The 24,743-nt window shown below is 39.9% G+C and overlaps 2 protein-coding genes across 2 annotated transcripts in view; one reads left to right on the top strand and one right to left on the bottom strand.

Moving 5' to 3' along the window:
- Positions 1-24,743, bottom strand: part of LOC5570478 — a 427,994-nt gene that overhangs the window by 373,490 nt on the left and 29,761 nt on the right. Inside the window, exon 2 of the mRNA XM_021840779.1 lies at positions 13,015-13,818. The gene's annotated coding sequence lies outside the window, so the exon portion shown is untranslated. The remainder of the gene's footprint in view (positions 1-13,014; positions 13,819-24,743) is intronic.
- LOC110675517 lies at positions 15,900-16,989 on the top strand. Its single transcript, XM_021840781.1, has one exon. It carries the CDS (start codon positions 16,058-16,060, stop codon positions 16,913-16,915), a length of 858 nt encoding a protein of 285 aa, XP_021696473.1. The 5' UTR covers positions 15,900-16,057; the 3' UTR covers positions 16,916-16,989.

Genomic DNA, 24,743 nt, shown 5'->3' on the forward strand with positions numbered 1-24,743 from the left:
ATTAATTCCACGAAATCCTAAGCAAATTCTCAATGGATTGGATGATATTTTAAGCTAACAAATGTATTCTATATGCAATAAGCATGTAGAGTCTAGCGTACAGTACCTTCCAGGAGATATTTTTAGAAGAATGTCTAAAGTTTTCTCTGGTGGCATTCTTTAGACTTTTAAGCAACTTATTGTCCGAAAAATTTTCTGCTAAAATCAGAAAGTCTAAATAATTTTCAAGAAAAAATGGTTGAATAATAACTGCTTATCCCGGGAATAATTTTCTGTGGTAATCCAAGGTGCAACTCAATGAAAACTGGTAAAGGAGATGTTGGAGAAAGCACTGAATACGGAAATAATTCATGAAGAAATCCTCGTGTACATTATCTTAAGAATATTTTAAAAGCACTTGATTGAACGCCTGAAAAGTCCGTGTAAGGATCACATGGGATACTTCTCGTGAGTTTTTTGGAAGAACTCTTTAAGGATTTTGTTTACTGGATTAGACAATAGAATGAATATTTTCCTTAGTGAAAATTAAAACTTATTATGAAATATCATGCTGTGGTGATATCCAGGTGTATCGATATGGAAGGCTGTGCTGGAAGTAGGTGCTACGAATGGCCATATTCTTGGAGGCGGCGAAATCAATTAGTCGTAGGCCGTTTTCGTTCGTCAGCCGGTGGGCGCTGAACTTTCCAATCGTCGGTCTGAATTCCTCCTCCCGGCCAACCTGAGCGTTTAGATCTCCTATGATGATTTTGACGTCGTGGCTTGGGCAGCTGTCGTACTCGCGTTCGAGCTGCGCGTAAAAAGCGTCTTTATCATCATCAGTGCTTCCGGAGTGAGGGCTGTGCACGATTATTATGCTGAAGTTGAAGAACCGGCCTTTGATCCTCAACTTGCACATTCTCTCATTGATCGGCCACCACCCGATCACGCACCTCTGCATATCACCCATCACTATAAAGGCTGTTCCCAGCTCATGTGTATTGCCGCAGCTCTGGTAGATGGTATGGTTACCTCTAAATGTTCGCACCATTGATCCCTTCCAACACACTTCCTGCAACGCTACGATGCCGAATCCGCGGTCCTTCAGCACGTCGGCGAGTAAGCGTGTGCTCCCGATGAAGTTGAGAGATTTACAGTTCCACGTACCGAGCTTCCAATCGCTAGTCCCTTTACGTCGCTGTGGTCTTCGCCGATTGTCCTGATTCTTATTCTTTCGTTGATTATTCGTTGCTTGATTTTTTTAAGGTTGGCTTGCAGGGCCTGACACCAACCCCCTAGATTTCCGGAGGACCATTCCCCCTAAATGTTCAGAGGACCATAGTGCACAGTTTAGCTTAGAGTCCTTCTCTGGCACTCGGACGATGATCAGCCGCCCTGACATGGGGAACAGACGCTGTTGTGAGCCGCTCCTAACATGGAGTTCAGACGCTCAAGGTTTGCAGAAGCAAAAGCAAAAGCAGGACCTATCGTGGCGCTAACATCGACTCTGACCACTATCTGGTGATGGTCAAACTGCGCCCAAAACTCTCCGTCGTTAACAACGTACGGTACCGACGACCGCCCCGGTATGACCTAGAGCGGCTCAAGCAACCGGATTTCGCAGCGACATACGCACAGCACCTCGAGGCTGCATTACCGGAAGAGGGTGAGCTGGACGAAGCCCCTCTTGAGGACTGCTGGAGAACAGTAAAAGCAGCCATCAACGATGCAGCTGAGAGCAACGTCGGGTACGTGGGACGGAGTCGACGGAACGATTGGTTCGACGAGGAGTGCCAGGAGGTTTTGGAGGAGAAGAATGCAGCGCGGGCGGTCATGCTGCAGCAAGGGACCCGGCAGAACGTGGAACGCTATAAACGGAAACGGCAACAGCAGACCCGCCTCTTTCGGGAGAAAAAACGCCGCCTGGAGGAGACGGAGTGCGAAGCTCAACGCATCCCGCAACGGCTTCGTGCCGCGAGCCGAGATGTGCAGGGATAAGAATGGAAGCATTTTGACGGACGAGCGTGAGGTGATCGAAAGGTGGAAGCAGCACTTCGACGAGCACCTGAATGGCGCTGAGAGCACAGGCAATGAAGGACGGGATAACGGAGGAAATGCCTTCGTGAGTACTGCGGAGGATGGAAACCAACCAGCCCCTACTTTGAGGGAGGTTAAGGATGCCATTCACCAGCTCAAAAACAACAAATCATAAAGATGGGTCCGGAGAGGCTGGCCATTTGTCTGCACCGGCTGATAGGCACAATCTGGGAAACAGAACAGCTACCGGAGGAGTGGAAGGAAGGGGTAATATGCCCCATCTACAAGAAAGGCGACAAGTTAGATTGTGAGAACTTTCGAGCGATAACCATTCTGAATGCGGCCTACAAAGTATTATCCCAGATCATCTTCCGTCGTCTATCACCTGTAGTAAACGAGTTCGTGGGAAGTTATCAAGCCGACTTCGTTGACGGCCGATCGACAACGGACCAGATCTTTACTGTGCGACAAATCCTCCAAAAATGTCGTAAATACCAGGTCCCAACGCATCACCTTTTCATCGATTTCAAGGCGGCATACGACAGTATTGACCGCGTAGAGCTATGGATAATCATGGTCGAGAACAGCTTTCCCGGGAAGCTCAAGAGACTGATAAGAGCGACGATAGAAAGTGTGCAAAATTGTGTGAAGGTTTCAGGCGAACACTCCAGTTCGTTCGGATCCCACCGGGGGCTACGACAAGGTGATGGACTTTCGTGCCTGTTGTTCAATATTGCGCTAGAAGGTGTTATGCGGAGAGCCGGGCTTAACAGCCGGGGTACGATTTTTACGAAATCCAGTCAATTTGTTTGCTTCGCGGATGATATGGACATCGTCGGCCGAACATTTGAAAAGGTGGCAGACCTGTACACCCGCCTGAAACGCGAGGCAGCAAAAGTTGGACTGGTGGTGAATGCGGCCAAGACAAAGTACATGCTAGCTGGTGGGGCCGAGCGCGACAGGGCTCGCCTAGGTAGCAGTGTTACGATAGACGGGGATACTTTCGAGATGGTCGACGAATTCGTCTATCTTGGATCCTTGCTGACGGCTGACAATAACGTTAGCCGTGAAATACGGAGGCGCATTATCAGTGAAAGTCGGCCCTACTATGGCCTCCAGAAGAAGCTGCGGTCAAAAAAGATTCACGCCCGCACCAAATGTACCATGTACAAAACGCTCATAAGGCCGGTAGTCCTCTACGGGCATGAAACCCGACGCGTCGGGTGCTTAGGACGATCTTCGACGGTGTGCAGGAAAACGGTGTGTTTTTTTTTATTTATAGTAGGGTACAAAAAAGCTTCAAAAGCCAGGCCTGTTGTGTGTTGGCACGGTGTGGGACTCACGTTAGGCGTGCTTAACCACTAAAAAACTTTCCCTACTGCTCCTGTGCCTCGATCCTCTTGTTTGTTTGGAGAAAAACATCTGCATCAAAATAGCACAGAAAATTTCAGAATTCTTTATTTCTAATCTTAATAAGGCAACAATAATATCTAGTGAAACAAGTCTGAACATCGATTATTTTTTAATGGATCAGGTTATGCTAAATGATAATTGCAAAAATACCTTATAGAATTTCGAGCAGGTCGTTTGAGAAATTGAAGAATTTCTTGCAGATTAAGTGCAAGTTATTCAAAGTTATTCAGAGAGTAATTTCTATTATAATTTCGATAAAAAAAAACATTTTAGGGTAATTGTCGGAATTCGTTGAAAAAACCTGATATTATTCCTGGTGTAATAACTGATTTGTTTCTTCGGGAAATTTCTGAATGAAGTCTTTAAGATTTTTTCTTCGTTCGAATACTGTTTCTTTAGAAAAACACATCCTTGAAATAGTTCATTACTTCAGAAGTGCCAGTCCTTTGCATTTTGTACAACAAATGTGGAAAGCCCTCGCTCACCATGAACAGCATCAACGAGGTACTTCTGGAGGTATCCAATATTGCGAGAGTCGAAAGGTTGGACAATCAATGTAGTTTTATCCTATTATTTTCCAAGCTCTAAATTCAAAAGTGTTTTACATAAGCTAGGATTTTTATTTCATTTCGTATCGAAAACAAGCTGGCGCCCGTGACCCTCCCCATTTCTACGCCAATGGCGAGTGCATTGATCGAATGGCTCTTTGGGCTACCAGCCATGTAACGACGATGAACGTCATTTCGCAAGACTTTGCTTTCGCATCGAAGGAACAATATTGGAAATGCGTGCATCGCGCAGGTGCTCATATGCAAAATGGGCAAATCGTGCGTCTGAATATATGGAAGCATTTACTGCTGAAAATCGAAGGAGTTGCACTCTGGCAAATCGTTTAACCCTTTTAAATGGTGTAATTTGTATGCGACACTTGGGACTTGGCAATTGAGTTCCATACTTCAGGGATCGTTCAATCGCAGCGACAGTGAGTGACGAATGAGGCCGCAGAGTAGAGCAACGACTGTAGCAATGGAGGTGGAATGTGTTAAGAATGTAATGTAATAAGTTAGCCGACGCTGCCGTTGAGAGAAGTTGAACGTCGATTTTGTGATGTAATGGAAAACGTGATCTATCGGAAGCGTGGATGTGAATCCATAGACCTTGGGGAAAGTGATACAGCAATTAGTATGCTAGCAATAATTGGAGCATACGTCAATCTCACGGTTGCATAATTATGTTGTGTAGTTGCTTGATCTTCTGAACGATACTTGTTTAAAAACATGGATATATTATTGGAATATTGGACGTTTCATTATCATTTCATATAACTGGAAGCGACAAAAGGTAAAAATTAATATTTCAAACAAAGATCAATTTTCCAGGAAGCAAATCATTTATAACCTTCTATTCTTTCGATCTTTTGTCATTAAACCAAACTTGTTATCATTCAGTATGGAGCGGCTATTTGAAAAAAAAAACATGCTTTCAAAAATCTGGTCATGAGCGATTTCAAAATTATGCAATGATTTCAAAATTATGCATATCTAAACCTTTTGACATCGCTGACGAAATCTTATCAAACTGAACAACTTGCTCGATCAAGAGTCGGCAATCAAGCTGGTTGATATTGGTTGAAGCGGTTCTCCAAACGGTTTCAGAAACAACAAATGCGATATCTGCACATTTCTTCCACGTTTGCCTCCCATCCAGTAAAGAACCATTACCGCCAACATGTGGGTCTTGTGCAGTACCGAACAAAGAAAAAAAAAACCTGAAATCCACCCGAAAGCCCCGGTTTTCAAACTCCACAGATAGGTGCCCAACAACCTTCGGTTCGGATTCGATTCGGCAAGATAGCGGACCGAGTGACGCACGCTTCCCCTCACAGACCCCAACGAGCCGGGTGTTGTTCGTTGGGTAGTGCTATGATTACATACACTTTAGGGACCGCAACAAAAACAATCGTATTCTGTGCGCAGCGAGCTTTCCAAGTGATTTGTTTAGGACCCTTGACGGGTGGTTTTTTTTTTTGGTTCGAAATCACCTTTCGGTCGTCGGCCGCCGCTCCTTGCCACAGGGTTGAGTTCGAATTGACCGTCAGCATCACTTGCCCCATCGGCGATTTTGAGAGGTGTGTGTCAGCGATTCAAAGTGCGCATTGAGTTCTGAATTGTGTAACGGCTTCAGTTGCAAGAGCGGTAAGATCTGAACAACTACACAACCAAGGTTGAAACGCAGCATTGAAGCCCTCACTTTTAATTAAGGCATGTGCGGAGCAGAGAAGTGCTCGCGAGTGGGTCCGACCGTGAATGCCTATCATAAAAATGTTACATTTGTGTCGTTTCCTCTCGTCATAATGTTGTATGCAACAGCAAGATGATGATTTGAATTATCTCAAATTGAGTTGCTGGAATTTTACAGCGAATGCAGCATCCACGGTGTGATAATTACTATTTTGTTATATGTTATACAATTTTATAAATTTGATTTCAATTTTAACAATTTGATCAGATGAGGAATCATTATCTGACCATCGCTACATCTTTTTTGAATACTTTATGGTAGCTTCACAAACTTTGCGTTTTAGGAATTGCTAATCAACAAACTGGTAACGATGATGCCATTTATCCTCTGCGATATATGAAGACTAGAATGGTGGAATCTCGATTTCAATAGACTCTGGAAACATCGTAAAAGGAGTTGGAAATGAGGCCGTTCAACTGGAAGAATAATTCTAGTTAGCTCGTAAGGCTTACAAGGAGGCTCTTTATTTTTGATGAACTATCTAGTCGGAAAACCTTTGCTCAAATGTTTTCAGTTTGATTGAAGTCAGTCGGTTGTACGAATTCCATGCAAAATCAAAGGATTTCCAAGTGATCAGAATGCACTGGCCTATAATTAGCTTCTTCTGATTAAGAAGTTTAAGAATGTTTATTCCAACACATTTTCCCGACAATTGGCGTAGCTAAGATTTTCTTTTCTGGAGGAAGCCCAAGATTCTTGTTTCACAGAATAATGTCGGTCGCAATAATTCTAACGCAGTAAAAAAAATACTTCAAAAATTCTTCCAAAACACTCACGAGGAATACCTCTAGTGATTCTTCCAAGAACTTTTTAGATATTCATCCATGTGCTTTTAAGAGATTCCTGTAAGAATCCTCCCGGGGATTTTTTCATGAATTATTCCCGCACTTTTTCAGTGTTCTCGTCAAGAACTCAAGTCAAGTTTTAACTGAACAAAAAATCGTTCCAGGGGTTATTCAACAGTTTTTTTTAAGTTTCTTTAGGCTGCCTGATCTTACCAGAAAATTTCTCAAAGAATCTCTATTATATTTCTAAAATAAATTATGTTGCAATCTTTGCATTTCTTAAAAATTTTCTCGAAAATAATACTCTAAAATTTCTTCAAAATAGCTTGCCTAAGAAAATTCAAATATTCCTATAAAGTTTCCAGCGGAATACGTTCTATTCTTTCAAAATCTCTTCAGTGAAAATATTCATAATTCGCCCGAGTAATTTGCTAAGGGATTTCTTCAAAACATTATATTTTTACTTTGGAATGCTGTCCCAGGATTCTTCCTTAATATTCACCAGAGATTACTTATTTTTCAGTGTAGTATTCAAAAGAAATTTTGAATAGATTTTTTAAAGGATTTGGCAGTTCCTTCTTGAAATTCCATCAGGTATGCTTTAAGGTTCTAGAAATTACTCAATATTTTCCTCGTTGCTCCCAGGATTATTTCATAAATACATACATACAAAGTTCAAAAGACGCATAAGAAGTATGTAAAAGCAGACTTCCGGCAGCTTCCAGGGCTCCAGTTTTTCACTGCTCATAAGAAATTTGATGTCCCTCAGAAAGTTAGAAAGCAGAAAATGTCAAAGTTTGTCAAAAAATATATCTGATTTGGGTAGTAATTTGCTCGTGTGGAAAGTGGAGCACCCCATTCGTGACAACTAGAACGGTTATTACTCGAAAGAGGCTTTGGAGTGGTACAAGGCTAAGGAGGTCAATTTCGTGCTGAAGTATCTCAACCTGCCGAACGAACCGGAACTGCGGCCAATTGAAAAGTACTGGGCCATCATGAAGCAGGCACTCCGGAAGCATCCTAAGGAGGTGAAATCGGAGAAAAATACAAAAAATGGACTGCAACGCAAATAAAAAGTTGGTCCATGTGTTGTACAAGGTCCTGTAGTGTGAAGAGAAAAGTTCATGCATTTGGATATGGTATTGAAATTGAATTTGTTTTATTCATGGGAAAATATTCATAACATGTTTGATTTTAATCCCTGAAAGTTTGAAGATGATTGTTCGAACGTGAGAATTTTACCAAATAGTTGTGTGTGTCGCAATTTGATTCCGTACACCCTTAAGATTTCATGAAGTTAACTTCGTTGAATTTCTATGATCGTGTGTTACATCAAAAATTAATCAATATGTCACGTAGATACGTACGTAGATCCTATGACCCTAAGGTGCAGGAAATTATTTGATGAAAAAAAGCGTCACTTGAACTCAATAATTTATTCAGAATTATAATATCATCAGACACTCATTTTTACGCTTGTAGACCTTATGGACTGCCTTTCTGGAAGTTCTTGGATGACTTTGACACACTATTCACACTATGTTTCAGGATGTCTTTAGATGACCATGGTTGCCCATAAACATTTTTTCAAAAGACCTTTTAAATTTAGATTTAATGCAACATACGCACATTGCATCAATATTCGTCAACTGCGTAACTTATTTCGTATGCAGATACCAAAACATATATTTTAGGATGTTTTTGGATTACTCAGTACATCTTTTAAGTGCAACACAACAATACAGCAACAAAATCAAAGCAAAATATTACTCTGATTTTTTTTGCATGTACAAAAATTTCAAATGTTTATAGATCATACTTGTAGATCTGGAAACTATATTAAAAAGTATTCTGAAGTGTTGGTACACAGCTAGAACTATGTTGTAAATTTCAGTTAATGTTCGTGCACATATTGGGAGTATCAAAATGAACTGAAATGTCAACTATCAATATATTATTTTTCAATCGTCATTCATTCATTAATTTATTTAGTTAACATCTACACAGATAACACTGAATCAACAATTTCACGCCACAATACTCGGTTCGTGGCCGCATCTCTCCATCCTCGGTTCTGCCCCACGCTCGCCAAATCGATACGCACTTGATCCGCCCACCTAGCTCGCTGCGCTCCACGCCTTCTTGTACCAACCGGATCCGAAGCGAATACCATCTTTGCAGGGTTGCTGTCTGGCATTCTTGCAACATGCCCTGCCCATCGTATCCTTCCAGCTTTGGCCACCTTCTGGATACTGGGTTCGCCGTAGAGTTGGGCGAGCTCGTGGTTCATCCTTCGCCGCCACACACCGTTCTCCTGCACACCGCCGAAGATCGTCCTAAGCACCCGGCGTTCGAAGACTCCAAGTGCTTGCAGGTCCTCCTCGAGCATCGTCCACGTTTTATGCCCGTAGAGGACTACCGGCCTTATAAGCGTTTTGTACATGGTACATTTGGTGCGGGCGTGAATCTTTTTTGACCGCAGCTTCTTCTGGAGGCCATAGTAGGCCCGACTTCCACTGATGATGCGCCTCCGTATTTCACGGCTAATGTTATTGTCAGCCGTCATCAAGGATCCAAGGTAGACGAACTCGTCGACCACCTCGAACGTATCCCCGTCTATCGTAACACTGCTACCTAGGCGAGCCCTGTCGCGCTCGGCCCCACCAGCTAGCATGTACTTTGTCTTGGCCGCATTCACCACCAGTCCAACTTTTGCTGCCTCGCGTTTCAGGCGGGTGTACAGGTCTGCCACCTTTTCAAATGTTCGTCCGACGATGTCCATATCATCCGCGAAGCAAACAAATTGACTGGATCTCGTAAAAATCGTACCCCGGCTGTTAAGCCCGGCTCTTCGCATAACACCTTCTAGCGCAATATTGAACAACAGGCACGAAAGTCCATCACCTTGTCGTAGTCCCCGGTGGGATCCAAACGAACTGGAGTGTTCGCCTGAAACCTTCACACAATTTTGCACACCTTCCATGGTCGCTCTTATCAGTCTCGTGAGCTTCCCGGGAAAGCTGTTCTCGTTCATGATTTTCCATAGCTCTACGCGGTCGATACTGTCGTATGCCGCCTTGAAATCGATGAAAAGGTGATGCGTTGGGACCTGGTATTCACGACATTTTTGGAGGATTTGCCGTACAGTAAAGATCTGGTCCGTTGTCGATCGGCCGTCAACGAAGCCGGCTTCCCACGAACTCGTTTACTACGGGTGACAGACGACGGAAGATGATCTGGGATAATACTTTGTAGGCCGCATTTAGAATGGTGATCGCTCGAAAGTTCTCACAATCTAACTTGTCGCCTTTCTTGTAGATGGGGCAGATTACCCCTTCCTTCCACTCCTCCGGTAGCTGTTCTGTTTCCCAGATTGTGCCTATAAGCCGGTGCAGACAAATGGCCAGCCTTTCCGGACCCATCTTTATGAGTTCAGCTCCGATACCATCCTTACCAGCAGCTTTATTGTTCTTGAGCTGGTGAATGGCATCCTTAACCTCCCTCAAAGTGGGGGCTGGTTGGTTTCCATCTTCCGCAGTACTGACGAAGGCATTTCCTCCGTTGTCCCGACCTTCATTGCCTGTGCTCTCAGCACCATTCAGGTGTTCGTCGAAGTGCTGCTTCCACCTTTCGATCATCTCACGCTCGTCCGTCAGAATGCTCCCATCCTTATCCCTGCACATCTCGGCTCGCGGCACGAAGCCGTTGCGGGATGCGTTGAGCTTCTAATAGAACCTACGCGTTTCCTGAGACCGGCACAGCTGTTCCATCTCCTCGCACTCCGTCTCCTCCAGGCGGCGTTTTTTCTCCCGAAAGAGGCGGGTCTGCTGTAGCCGTTTCCGTTTATAGCGTTCCACGTTCTGCCGGGTTCCTTTGCTGCAGCATGACCGCCCGCGCTGCATTCTTCTCCTTCAAAACCTCCTGGCACTCCTCGTCGAACCAATCGTTCCGTCGACTCCGTCCCACGTACCCGACGTTGCTCTCAGCTGCATCGTTGATGGCTGCTTTTACTGTTCTCCAGCAGTCTTCAAGAGGGGCTTCGTCCAGCTCACCCTCTTCCGGTAATGCAGCCTCGAGGTGCTGCGCGTATGCCGCTGCGACATCCGGTTGCTGGAGCCGCTCTAGGTCATACCGGGGCGGCCGTCGGTACCGTACGTCGTTAACGACGGAGAGTTTTGGGCGCAGTTTGACCATCACCAGATAGTGGTCGGAGTCGATGTTAGCGCCACGATAGGTCCTGACGTCGATAATGTCGGAGAAGTGCCGACCATCAATCAGAACGTGGTCGATTTGCGATTCTGTCTGCAGTGGTGATCTCCAGGTGTATCGGTACGGAAGGCTGTGCTGGAAGTAGGTGCTACGAATGGCCATATTCTTGGAGGTGGCAAAATCAATTAGTCGTAGGCCGTTTTCGTTCGTCAGCCGGTGGCCGTTGAACTTTCCAATCGTCGGTCTGAATTCCTCCTCCTGGCCAACCTGAGCGTTTAGATCTTCTATGATGATTTTGACGTCGTGGCTTGGGCAACTGTCGTACTCGCGTTCAAGCTGCGCGTAAAAAGCGTCTTTATCATCATCAGTGCTTCCGGAGTCAGGGCTGTGCGCGTTTATTATGCTGAAGTTGAAGAACCGGCCTTTGATCCTCAACTTGCACATTCTCTCATTGATCGGCCACCACCCGATCACGCGCCTCTGCATATCACCCATCACTATAAAAGCTGTTCCCAGCTCATGTGTATTGCCGCAGCTCTGGTAAATGGTATGGTTACCTCTAAACGTTCGCACCATTGATCCCTTCCAACACACTTCCTGCAACGCTACGATGCCGAATCCACGGTCCTTCAGCACGTCGGCGAGTATGCGTGTGCTCCCGTTGAAGTTGAGAGATTTACAGTTCCACGTACCGAGCTTCCAATCGCTAGTCCCTTTACGTCGCTGTGGTCTTCGCCGATTGTCCCGGTTCGTATTCTCTCGTTGATTATTCGTTGCTTGATTTTTTACGGCTGGCTTGCAGGGCCTGACACCAACCCCCTAGATTTCCGGAGGACCATTCCCCCTAAATGTTCGGAGGACCATAGTGCGCAGTTTAGCTTAGAGCCCTTCTCTGGCACTCGGACGATGATCAGCCGCCCCTGACATGGGGAACAGACGCTGTTGTGAGCCGCTCCTAACATGGAGTACAGACGCTCAAGGTTTGCAGAAGCAAAAGCAAAAGCAATCGTATGTACTTTAAATTTACACGATCATGTAGCATTCAAGCATCTTCAGTTGAATAATAAACATATTGCTGTAACAATAGATGGATTTGGTTTACTATATTCCTATGTTTACAGTACATTGCAATTTAAATATCTTTATCTGTGTAGGTATATGAGAAAAAAAATGTCTGAACTAAACTACAAAATATAAATTGAAAACAAATCAGATTAACACATCGGCTGAAAAGTACAGGTAAACCCATATCCTTTCCTCACAAATCAATTTTTTTCATCAACATCATCCCCTTAGCGGACAATATGCATCAATACAGCGTTTCTCAAATATTTCGATACTTTTCTATTAAAATGATTCGTTTTTGGTCTCAAAATAAGCCTTTGAGTGAGACCTAAGTGTTACTATCCCAGCCGACTGCTGACTTGACTTTATACTCCAGTATCGTGGTAGATCCGAACTACATCTATTATTAGATATCGAAGCAAGAAATTATTTGTTCTTAATCAACTTCAAAAAGCTCTTGGAATCAAGTTGTTTTTGTACAACTGTTCGCAAATGCGGCGCCCATTTTGAGAACTATATTGTTATGGAAAAATACTCATTCAGCTACCAGTTATTTCCTGAAACTTCACGCTGGTGTCACCACCTATTTCGAATAACTTTCAAATTACTTCTCAAGTCTCAACTGTTTTTCCAAATTGAACGGTTTCCGAATACTACTTGTCAAGTTCAACTTTAGCTTGTGCAGAAATTTTTCCCATAAAAAAAGAATTATATTCCAACACACGAAATTGCTTGCAATTATACTGCAAAAATCACAAAAAAAAGCACTATTGAAACTGCTGTAACTTTTAAATTGTTTATCAAACTGTCATGAAATTTGGCAGGTTTAGTTTAAAAGTTAATGCTATCTAAGTCATTTGGACTTTTAAGTTTGTGGAACTAATGTGGGTCATCATATAGACTTATCAGCCGATATCTTCTTTTCGCGAAAAGCACTATTTTAATACAAAATTTGCAATTTAATTGCTTAACGAAATTTGCAAACTTTGTGCAAAAAGTTACGTAAATTAAAAATACGTAGAAAAAGACTTCGTAAATTGAAATTTGATAGCGTATGAAAAAGCAAGACGATGCTTTTAATTATCTCAAATTAAGTTGTTTGAATTTACAACAAACAAGGCTTTTATGATGTGATAATTATCTAGTTTGTAATATGCCTCCCAATTTTATAAATTTGATTCCAATTTTTACAATGCTTTAACACGTGAAAAACGATATCACTTACCTCATGATTGTAGCTCGACGGAAACCGACACTAATTCTCAAAGCAAACATCCAATTGAGGTTAATCCAATTTGCAATCCGCTTCCACTGCCTTTGACTGTGCTTCCACTAGCTTTTCCTTCTTCACACTTCACACAGCTCAATCTTCCGCGGTATGGTCGTATCTTCTTCGCCTAGTCATTCATTCAAATCACTTAAAATTGCGAAACCCACCCAACACGTATTCGGAGTACACAGCTTCCCAGCTTACTTCTTTATGATCCGTCGCAAATCTTTTGTTCACGACAGGCGACCAACTTTGCCAACTTCTTCCGTATACACCCCGTTTTTTTCGATCAATCACTCGCCAATCAAAACTTCACCGGCGACCCTCTCGTTTCCTCACTTCCAATTATTATTTTCACCTTTGCACAAGAGTATAATTGTAAATCGCACCTACACACTTGGCGCACAAACACTTAATGCTTCCTCGCGCTTTGTCAAAACAACTTGGTAACCGAAAAAAAACCATCGAGTTTCACTTTACTCAGCGACCGAGTATCTTCAGCCACGTCGAAGGGTACTTGCTCATTTTTGCTCAATCATCCGTTTTCATCACGAAGTCAACTCTTCAAACTTGACCTTGACGAGGCTGGAATTCGGCGTCGTGCCTAAGTATGTTGAAACTGGTTGAGATTTAATTGAAATTATAGGAGGCAATCAAAACGGCCCCCCACTCAAGATGTGGAGCATAAGAATTCAGAATGGTCATTGTCCTCTCTCTCTCAATGATGATGATGGGGGTCGAGCGGTACTCGGGCGAGATCTGTAAGAAAAATATATGCAGAACAGGTGAGGTGTTAGTGAGATGAGTAATTAACATTGCGTCAGATGAGTAAATTAGCTTTGCGAATATAATTGTAATTGATCAACCGTTATTAGACGCTCAGGTGAGGCAGCGTCGAATGGATTGTTTTGATGTTGAAGTGGAATTTGGACAAAACGAATTTTCTGGAAGAAAATGCAAAGACTTCATAGAATCTCAAATCAAAATTATGGAAAATTTAGAAATTCAACACGTTCTTAGGAAAATGCAAATAGAAGCTGAATTTAGTTTTATCAAATTAAGATGTTAGTGTTGCTTAACACATATTACCTAGTTCTCAGAAATGAGTTTAATATTTGAAATGATACTGATACCTAAATAAATTAAAAAAATAGGGATCTCGGTTTTGATACCGTTTGAATGTTTTTTATGTCTAGAAGAGCAAGACTAATTGAATAGCCTTAAGATTTGTTTAGTTTACGTATTATAAATGATAGGAGTTATATCACGTTTCTCCAAGTCTGATTTCTATTAGAATTAAATATTCATACTTTTCACACTGCACACCGTCTGAGCCCTACATCAAAAATGCCACACGACATCTTCCTGATAATTTCTTGCTAACAATCGAACATAAAAAAATAAATATTATCCAATCCGCCTCTGTTTACGGAAAAATAAAATTTCACTCGCTATACCGAAGACAACGGCGATAACGTCTGTTTACAAATATTTATCGCTCCTCCTCCGTGACTTGCGCATGCCGAAAGACGTGCCGGCACTACGTCGAATCCTTCTTCACACCCCAACCCTATCCAAACCACAATGACACACAGAGCCCCTGAGCAAAAACTGAGCAAAGCCCCTGAGCACCCACATACCGTATCCAGTCGCATTGCTGAAAGCGAAAAACTTACCAAAAGTGCAAGTTCAACTAGGTAGACGACGCACTATGGGATTATTTCGGAAAAAGGCGGTCAAAATCACTAAGGGGTCTTGGATGACGTTTTAGTGCATCGGTGTATTCAGATTACAGTGGGATTCCGCTCCGTTCCTGACATGTTCCGTTTTTGGTACACTCTAATTTTGGCAATAAAATAGATCCGTTTTTGGGAACATTTTTGAATAATATTTAAATTTGTAACTTTTTGTAAATTTTATCGTATCTGTTGCTCTAGTCATTTCAACGGTTGTACCCCGTTTGGTATGAAGTCGTTTGGCATAATGGTCGTTTGGTATAATGAGTGATTTAGGGTGAATATCGGCACTTGTAAAGCTTTTACCGAAATCAACACAAACGCAACACCATAGCAAAAATGTTTGGTAGATATTCAACAAGAATGGGGTTCATTCAGAGATTTTCCAATCCATGGATGTCAAAAATTGTTGTAACATTAGATAGCATAACTAAATAAAACTCGTGACACGTCTGGTGGAAGATCTTTGGAATAATAATTTTCTCTACATCCCACAGCATAGAGTATCTTTGAGCTTGTTGTGATATTCATTATTGGAAATTAGTAATTTGGCAAAACAAAGTTCGCAATTATTAATAAAGAGAACGTTCATATAACATTTCGCTGCGTAAAAGTTATTTGCTAAATGTTGAAAGCTTCAATCCAAAGATGTAATATGCACTAAATGCAAAAATAGCTCATAACTTGAATGAACAACACATTTTTTAAAAAAAATATTTGTGGCAAAACTTGTGAACGATTCAAAAATATGTTTAATTTTGTAAGTGTAAATCAATAACACCGTCTATTATCGAATGAAGGGAAAATTTTTGATTGAGATAATATTTTTTTCAGCCTATCTTGAATCGATTTCTCTTTTCGATTGCCGCCCTTATATCAGTTGAAAAAAATATCTTTAAAAAAATATAGTTCCAAAGAACAGCCTATGTGTAAAAGAAGGTGAAATTTATTAAAATTTTCAATTACAGATTTTGTTTATATAACAATGGTTACATTATACAGTCGACTCTCCACATCTCGATGTTCTACATCTCGATATCTCTCTCCCTATGTCGATGATTGCTTCGGTCCCTTCATTCTGGATAAGATTTCTCTCTCCATATCTCGATATCCTCCTTATCTCGATATCTCCATATCTCGATGTGAGTTGACAACCGTTCTTCGCGCGCGATACACGTCTTTTCGCAAGCTCGTGCACACCTAGTGAAGTCGTTTTTCTTTCTTACGTTTTTCTGCTGTGAATCTTTTGCATTCAATGCAAAATGCATTCACACAGAAAAAATACGCTCGTCGTGGACTTCAGTGTCCTGCCGAAAAGGCCCGCAATCGAGCAAGTGGAAGAATTCCTCCAAAAGTTCGTCAAGCTCGACATGGCGGACGTGAGGAATATACAATTGCATACCCTCAAAAGTTGCGTTTTCATCGAGATGAACGATGCCGGTGTAGCCCCGCGGCTACAAAAACAACACCATCTCCAACACTGCTTCATTCGCGAGGGATTGAAGTACTATATTCCAATCTACGTAGATGGGCCTACTACTACAGTAAGGATCCATGACCTCCCGCCGCAGATGTCGAATACCGTCATTTGGGATCATATGGAGCAGTACGGCAAAATTATCTCCATCCACAATGAGGTATGGAAAAATTACTTCAAGGGGGTGCCGAACGGAGTCAGAGTAGTACGAATGAGGATGGAGAAAAAAGTGCCGTCGTACATCGTGATCAACAATGAGCGCACATTCGTCTCTTACCCAAACACAAATCCGACTCATGAAACGCAACAACAACAACAACCAGCAAACGCTCCTACAGACCGTACGACGATCGACGAACACCAGCACGTTACAGCAGATGGACCCCCGGCTGCAAGCGAATCCGATGAACAGAACGACAACAACGATGACGACGGTAGTAGCGCAAATGAAACCGATTTCGAGCAAGAATCTGCAGGCAAAACTAAAAGGCGGTTGTCAACGGAAACGTCTAGCAGCACGAAAGAAGATAACCAACCAAAGCGAACGTGCAACCAGGGTGACCAGGAATGTGAGAGAACAGTGGAAGAAGAATTTATCGAATCTGAATGGAAAGTTTATAATACTAGGTCTAAGAAAAAATAATGTAATTTTAGCTTTCGACATGAATGCACCAAGCGGTGTAAAATGTCGTAAATAAAACAAACAACAACAACATATCTCGATGTGTTCCTATTGATTGTTTGTTCCCAATTTTCTCTCTATATGTCGATTTGACATTATCAAAGGTTACTAGACCAGATATAAGAGATTCAGAACAATTTGGAAACTCGAAATGAAGTTTGTTTTGTTTATTGTTTTCCTAGTAACGGAGTGATTTTCAATCTAGTGTTCTTTAATTTATGTTCTTTGTCTTGATCTCTCCCTATCTCGATGGTCCTTTCGATATCGAGATGTGGAGAGGCGACTGTATTTAGAAAGAACATCCAATATTTGAAACAAAAACCTTCAGTGAAAAAAAAATATTCCAAAAATACTATGGGCAATAATTTTTCTAATATGCATTAATTTATCCAAGAGCATATGATTTGTTGAATAAAGTGTCATTTTTGTATCAATTGACTCCTAAATAAGCCTGATGTCGTGAGAGGGATTTAACAGAAACGTAAAAACGAATGTCATTTTGAGAAATCCTCGGTTTCAGACTCATTATGCCAAACGACCAATATGTCAAACGACCTTATGCCAAATGATCATTATGCCAAACGACTATATGCCAAACGGCTTTATGCCAAACGACTTTATGCAAAATGACCTACCACGATTTTAACAGTTACACATTGACTACATTCCAGCGATCCATCTTCGACGATATTTCCCCAAATCCCACCAACTACTAAGAGCTCTCGTACGCGCTTATTTATTTTGGGATGGTCATTGGTCATGCATTAGGTTTCATGAGGGCATTGATCTCCACCAAAATCACAACTAGACACTGACTTCTTTTCTCAGGTATTGATACTGTATGACCAGCCCACTTGATTCTGCCAGTAGGTGATACACTGAATTTCTTCAGCATTGGAACTGTTCGTTCGACCAAAGTATAAGCACTGACATCAGATCAACAAAATGTCTGACTCATATAGCGTTTCAATCATAAATTTTGTCTCATTTTATCAGCTCCATGTTCTTATCATTAAAGAAATACATACATTGCGTATGTAAAAACATACCGCATTAAAAAAAAAAAAAAAAAAAAAACAAATAAATCAAAAAGTTGTATGTATGAACTATTGAGGCATTTTCTAAAATAAAATGCGTTATTCTAATAAATTTCAGCATAAGGTCCCATAAAATAATCAAAATGCATATTACGAGTTGACTCTATGAGTTTCCTAACCCAGAATAATTCTTAAGGGGATTCTTGGTTTTCAGAGGCCTTCTCTAAAAAAATTCAACAGAAATTTCAACGGATTCTTGAGGATGTCGGGAGATGTCCAGTTCAAACTGGGGGTTTCTTGTGAAATGCTGAGAATGTAATATTAATTATTGGAGATGCTGTACGAAATCTGGTGTTTTCTAATTGCCTCTAAAAATTTACAGGGGGTCCTGTAGTGCCCAGTGGGGTAAAGTGGATTTCTTGTACAATTTCGAGTATTTCTGGCAAAATCTTGTTGCTTTTGAAAAAGTCTTTAGAGGAATTTTGTGAGTGCTACTGGTAGCCTAGGAATAGAAAACTTTTGAAAAATTTTCAGCTATACCACAGCGGAATCCTAAGCGAGTTACCTATTTCGAATTCTAGGCAAGATTCTGTGAATTCCTGTGAATTATCAGTCATCGATCGATAGAACCGTTCGGTGATAGCCGACAGTATATGAGCACATTGAAGCCTCCTGTATTTTGCCTGTGTTGGTAGCAAAGCTCAAAAGCTTTGAGCCAACCCTTCTCCAGTAGAGAAGCTAGGTAGAATACAAGACGCTTCGATGCTTTACTGGTTCCCCTATGGCTTGCTCAATTTTCACCACCTAATTAATTGTCAATCTTGTCGCTCCCTTGCGACGCCTATCCACCTATTCATTTCATCATTTGTAAAAAATCTTCTATAGACTCCCTTTTCCTTTGAGTCGCATGACCGATATAGCCATAACAAATAATATTAAAAACAATCACGGTGGATACCTTCTCTACACTAGCGAGCTACTCCACAGTACTGTCGGATTTTTGTAGATTCCATTTAAGCGACTGAAGATTCGGGCTCTTGAGGTTTCATAGCAGGACTCTGTAGGTATCTAGATGAAAGTTAGCAATCGAGCCAAAACTTTCTCAAAAGAACTACAAATATAGTCAGTGTCATAAGTTAGTAACCAAATGCTGCTTTTCCATACAAAATGCCCAAGTTTGGGGTGCTGTATCTCAGCTTCTGGTAGTCCGAATTGGCTGAAATTTGGATGACGGACTACATATAACTTGAAATTTTGCCTGTAAGGTAATTATTACATTGCAGTCATTTTACATAGAGTTTCAGAGGGTTGTACAAAGACAAAAGTAAGTAACCGAGAGATTTTGTAATTTAATTCTAAATAGGTAAGTTGTGGGTGGTTGATCTGTTCCACAAAGTTGTTCAATTTTAGAAGTCACACAAATTTGCAGAACACACCAACTTTCCACGGCTTACCGTTTTCGAATTAAATTAAAAAGTCTCTCGGTTACTTACTTTTGTCTTTGAACAACCCTCTGAAACTCTATGTAAAATGACTGCTATGTAATAATTCCCTCACAGGCAAAATTTCAAGTTATTTGTAGTTCGTCATCCAAATTTCAGCCAATTCGGACTGCCAGAAGCTGAGATACAGCACCCCAAACTTGGTCATTTTGTATGAAAAACAGCATTTGGTTACTAACTTATGTCACTGACTGTATGTTCAATTTTGAGCCATTCTCGCTGAAACCAGGCCGCCATCGGCACCCATCGTTAGAATTACAATTTTATGTCACTGATCGCTAGTTTTCGATAAAACTTAAGGGTGGTCCTTCGGTTTTCTCAAATTGGTGGACCCCTCGTACGTCAGCTAGCTAAACAGTTTGCAAAAAAAAGCCCCTTTTTATAAATTTTGGGTATTTCTTCACGCGATATGTCTCATATTTCTCTTTTGACGGTCATTTTTAATTTGGCCGCCATCTTGAATTTTGTTAGAAAAATCGTTTTTCACCATTAGCTCGTTTTGAATTCTGAGATCACAATCAGAAAGCTGAGAAAAAATTACGTAAGATAGGCTACAGAAACTAGGTTAGCAAAGGTATTTACCGTATAAAATGAACGATTTTCCAAATCATATTCTACGATTTTAACGTATATGGCAATGCAAACATTATTTCTTGTAAGACAAAGAAACAAGTATTCAATCGTTAGTGCTTTATTTTAATCGACTGAAGATTAAGAGTATTATTTTGAGTGAAAACATCTGGCGGCCATCTTGGATTTTGACGCCATCTTGATTTTAAATAGTAGAATGAATATTTCACCTTGATAGCACTCAACATGTTGAATTTAGAGGTCACCAAGATAAACAAGGTTACGTATATTCTTCTTATTATTATTCTTCATTTTCTTGCCGTTACGTCCCTATCGGAACCCAGCCTGCTACTCAGCTTTATTAGTTATAAATAAAGGTTATTTAACAGGATTTTTTATAATGCGATTTTTGATAACAGAATATCTTTGAATTTATGAATAATGAATAAATAAATTCAATAAATGAAAACCGTCCGAAACCATTGATAGAAATAAACTAACTTTTTTTAATCAAATGAATTGTTGTTCATTGAATGAAGTTTATAGATTCCGCGTTGGGACATGAGTAAGTCTTGTGGTTATATATGTAGTTTTAACGTAAAACATTGCCAAAAGTACATTAACTTAGAATGGAAATTTTTGGTTTTTGAGCAAAAAAAATCCATAATTTTCTGAGCCATAAAGTATCCTTTTTTCTACCGCCCAACATACATGTGAAAAATAGCGAAATTGAAAAATGTGGATTTAATTTTAATGTGGACTTAATTCCGAAACGCAGGTGTATCATTTTGAGGTTGGAAAATCTGGCAGTTTTTAGTAGTTGAATAATGTTTTACCATCTCAGCGCTAATCATGTTGAATTATGAGGCCTTCGTTAAAAATAAAACAATCAGATTCTTTATTTCTTTATCTTATCTCAGCTGTTCAAAGTTAATCATTTCTATCAATGGCTTTAGACCAAATGAATGAAAGGGTTAATGATATTCCTTAACTCGAAGATATGCAGAAGAATCATTCAGTTAGCAAATAAGCGTTAAAAAATCCTATTTGATAATTTGTTTTTGAAGCTAGCTAAGCTGAGGGGCTGGCTCTGTTCCAGTAGGGACGTAACGTCACGAAAAGAAGAACAAGAAGAAGAGTAAGTGTAACGGTAGCATTAAAATTCAACATATTGAGTGCTAACAAGTAAAAAAACTTGAAACGGTTCAAAACTATAGCCGGTTTATCAGCGCATTATTCCAAGTGGCCACATCCGATACATTCTAAATGATGCAAATCTTTTCATTTATAATTTTGAATATAAAATCTTAATGATTTATGCAAATGAAAATGATTGTCGTTGTATATAAATAAAGATTACTTGGCATGTTCCATAAAAAAGGCCCTTTTTACCCGACTTGACCCAGTGACCCACCGGAAAAACTCAGGCCACATGAATATTTCCGAGTTCCTCTGACCACTTTGAAAAACTTGAAATGTGTACCAAGGTATCTAGAAGGGAGGTAGTTCAATCTGTCAGATTTTTCATTCAGCCATTTTGGAATAAGAAGTGACAGCTGCCGAGTTTGTTTGGTTATAAACTAATACCATCTTCAGTATCTTGATACAATGCCCCTAAAAAATATTCTTTTCGACCAGGTTCGCTTATCAGGCACATAGATTCACTATTTTTTGTTTTAATTTCACTGTTTTCTTTATTATTCATGTATTTCGAGTAGGAGCACATGCGATAAACTTAACATATAATAAAAGTAGATTTAAAATAAAAAGATTTTATGAAAGATTTCCAAACTTTTTGTAAAAATTCAAGTATATAAACAAGCAACAAATTGCCCTGTTGCAATCAAACTCAACGATGTGAAAGTAGGCATTTATCAAAACGATCAATTAGAAGTGGACTTTTTTGATAGGTATTTGGTTTCATTTTTGTACTTTGACCTGACACGTCTTGTTTTAGGTCACTTTTACCTTCCCCGCAGCTGACTTCACTCCGCACCCACTGACTGCTTAGATTGCTGAACCTCCCTTCAAGGAATCTTGATGTGTACCAATATACAAAAAAAAATGCGGATTCGTTAAGTATTCGATGAGCAGTGAGGGTTTTAGCATTTCTACTTTCACTCAGGCCTATACTATTAACCCGTAGCAAGTGACGGTTGTTCAAATCCCGGGTAGAGGAGAATAGCAAAAGAATAACAAAATTTACTATTAAAATAGAATGTTTGAATAGCAAAATTTGTTCTTTGTTTGTTTGAAATAAGAGATAAAATAACAAAAATAATAACTAAGTTTATATGGCATAAAAACTAAATAATATCATATTTTGCCATTGTAATAACAAAATAATAGCAAAAATATAGGCAACCGCAAATAACAAAATATGTTATTATTTAGATATTGATAACAAAATAATAACTAAATGAGCTATTCACGAATAGATCGAAATAATGGTTATTTTAGTTCTTTGACTTTAATATCTAAATTTAGCATGTTTGAAAAATAAACTTTTTGCTTTCCTGCAAAAAACATTTGCTTTTTAAATCTTCAATGAATATCATACGAATTGTAAAATGAGCTATTATTGCAAAATTTGATGTTGGTTTGTTCTCATGAATTACATAAATAAAGATTTCAAATATCAAAATAATGACATATTTTACTGTGATGGCGATGTTTGTTATTATGTAGATATTTAATATTTTTAGTATGTTTGCACAAATAACAAATTTTACCATGATAGTATATTTTGTTATTGATTAGTTATTACATGACTCTCAAGGATAACATACCAATGACAAATTTTGCTATGATTGTATGTTTTGCTATTGATAAGATATTAATGTCATATATTAATAACATAATAATGGTTAAACCAGATATGATTGCAAAATTTGTTCTTATTTCACCATTATTTTGTTATTCACCTCTACCTGGGATGGTAAAAGATATAAAATTTTAAACTCAATGCGAAATTACGAGCTGCATTTGTGGAACATGAGATGTACAGTTGTGTTCAGAATGATCGTAGTGAGAGCCGATTGTTTGTAAAGGTTTTAAAAATGCTCAAATCTAATCAATTTTTTATATTCGCATATGTTATCGCTTCCAACAAAAATAGTTCTGCCATTAAGTGCCATACTAATACTCTTTACTTCTTTATTCGTTTTGCTTAACTTATTAACAAAAATTATGTTAATCCGTTTAGTACGTTGTGAATCCACTATTATCAAAGTTACTTCGTTTAACGGTATGCTCTTATTTCCTTGATCTTGCAACTGATAAGCATATCCGAATGGTTAGCATCACTATGTATGGATCTGAAGGTCGAGGATTCGATCCTAGTTACCGGCTTGTTGATTTTTTTTTCTTCGACATCTGTCAGATCGTATTTTGATATTGATTTGTTGGTCAAATAAACTTGTCAGATATTGTTTTGATCTTATAATATCTTAACAAGATATTGTTCATTACTTCTCTACATTAATTTATGATATTATTTTTAATCTTTTATCTCTTATCTCCAACAAACTAATAGCTGATTATGATCGTCAGTGAATTACTTTAGAACAACAAATCATGATCTTAGTCAGCTTTTCCACCTGCTCAGGTAGCTTCCAATTGCCATTTTAAAGATGTTTATTGAAGTTCGTTCACCTCTCTGTCGTTTCTCATCGCAAATACTCTCCAATGTATTTTTTTTGTAAGTGAAACATGCCATTCCTATGCAATAAAATTACAATCATAGCATTTTAGATACCATTTAGTCAAAGCTATAATAAGTCAGCTTTATCTCCATGGATAAACGTCGAATTAATCACACAGGTACTCTGAATTCTGAGATAAATACATTTGTTAACAATTTATATCCCACAAGTTAAATTCTGGAGCTAATTCCGAAATTATTAAGATCCTGTCATTATCATGAAATTTTTATACATCTGCTGTAATATTTTGAGATGTAACCATCAACAATTATTTAAATATTGGTGGATAGGATGGAAATTCGAGAGCTTCCTTCGATGTTAGAATGTAAGACAGACAATCTGAACCTCTTTCATTCAGCATATACCCAGTACCGGGGGAGATCCCCTAATACCGAACGTCGTCGAAAAAAATCAAGATGGTGTATTATAAGAAAAAGAAGCAATGGGCAAGCTTTTTTTAAGTAGAGATGTTTGAAAAAATTGTGTAATTTTCCATTATATATGAATATTTGTTTAAATGTCCCTAATTTCATAATAAATCTCATTCCTTGCCGTTTTTCTGTGGTGAGTTGTGGAGAAACGCTCCCATTGTGCGACGACGACGACAACGAGTTGCCTCTCTGCCATTTGTCTCTGCCGACATCAAACGGGAAATCGGCGGGATCTCGCTGCTTCCATGTCTACCCAACACGATTTGGCGGGAAAGCGAACCGGTGATGTGGAAAATGCTAATTTCCACTTCATTATTCTTCTACTTACGGATAAGTACGGGAGAAAGAAGCAAGCCATACACACGGACCACTGGCGTTGAGGTTCCAAGTTTTGGTGGAAGCTGGATGGAGGTCACGATTGTTGTCGGTGTCAACCGTCGAAAGGCAACGACCGGTTTTTCGGAGGAAAAACTGGCGTGATTAACATTTGTTGGAGAGATTCATACTTTACCAAACGACCGTCCAACGTCTTGGACAAAGAGTTG

Source organism: Aedes aegypti, chromosome 2 (genome assembly GCF_002204515.2).
Source record: "Aedes aegypti strain LVP_AGWG chromosome 2, AaegL5.0 Primary Assembly, whole genome shotgun sequence".
In the NCBI taxonomy this organism is placed as follows: Eukaryota; Metazoa; Arthropoda; class Insecta; order Diptera; family Culicidae; genus Aedes; species Aedes aegypti.

Excerpts from the sequence above, each read along its gene's own strand:
- LOC110675517 (XM_021840781.1), top strand. The coding sequence starts at position 16,058 with ATGCATTCACACAGAAAAAATACGCTCGTCGTGGACTTCAGTGTCCTG.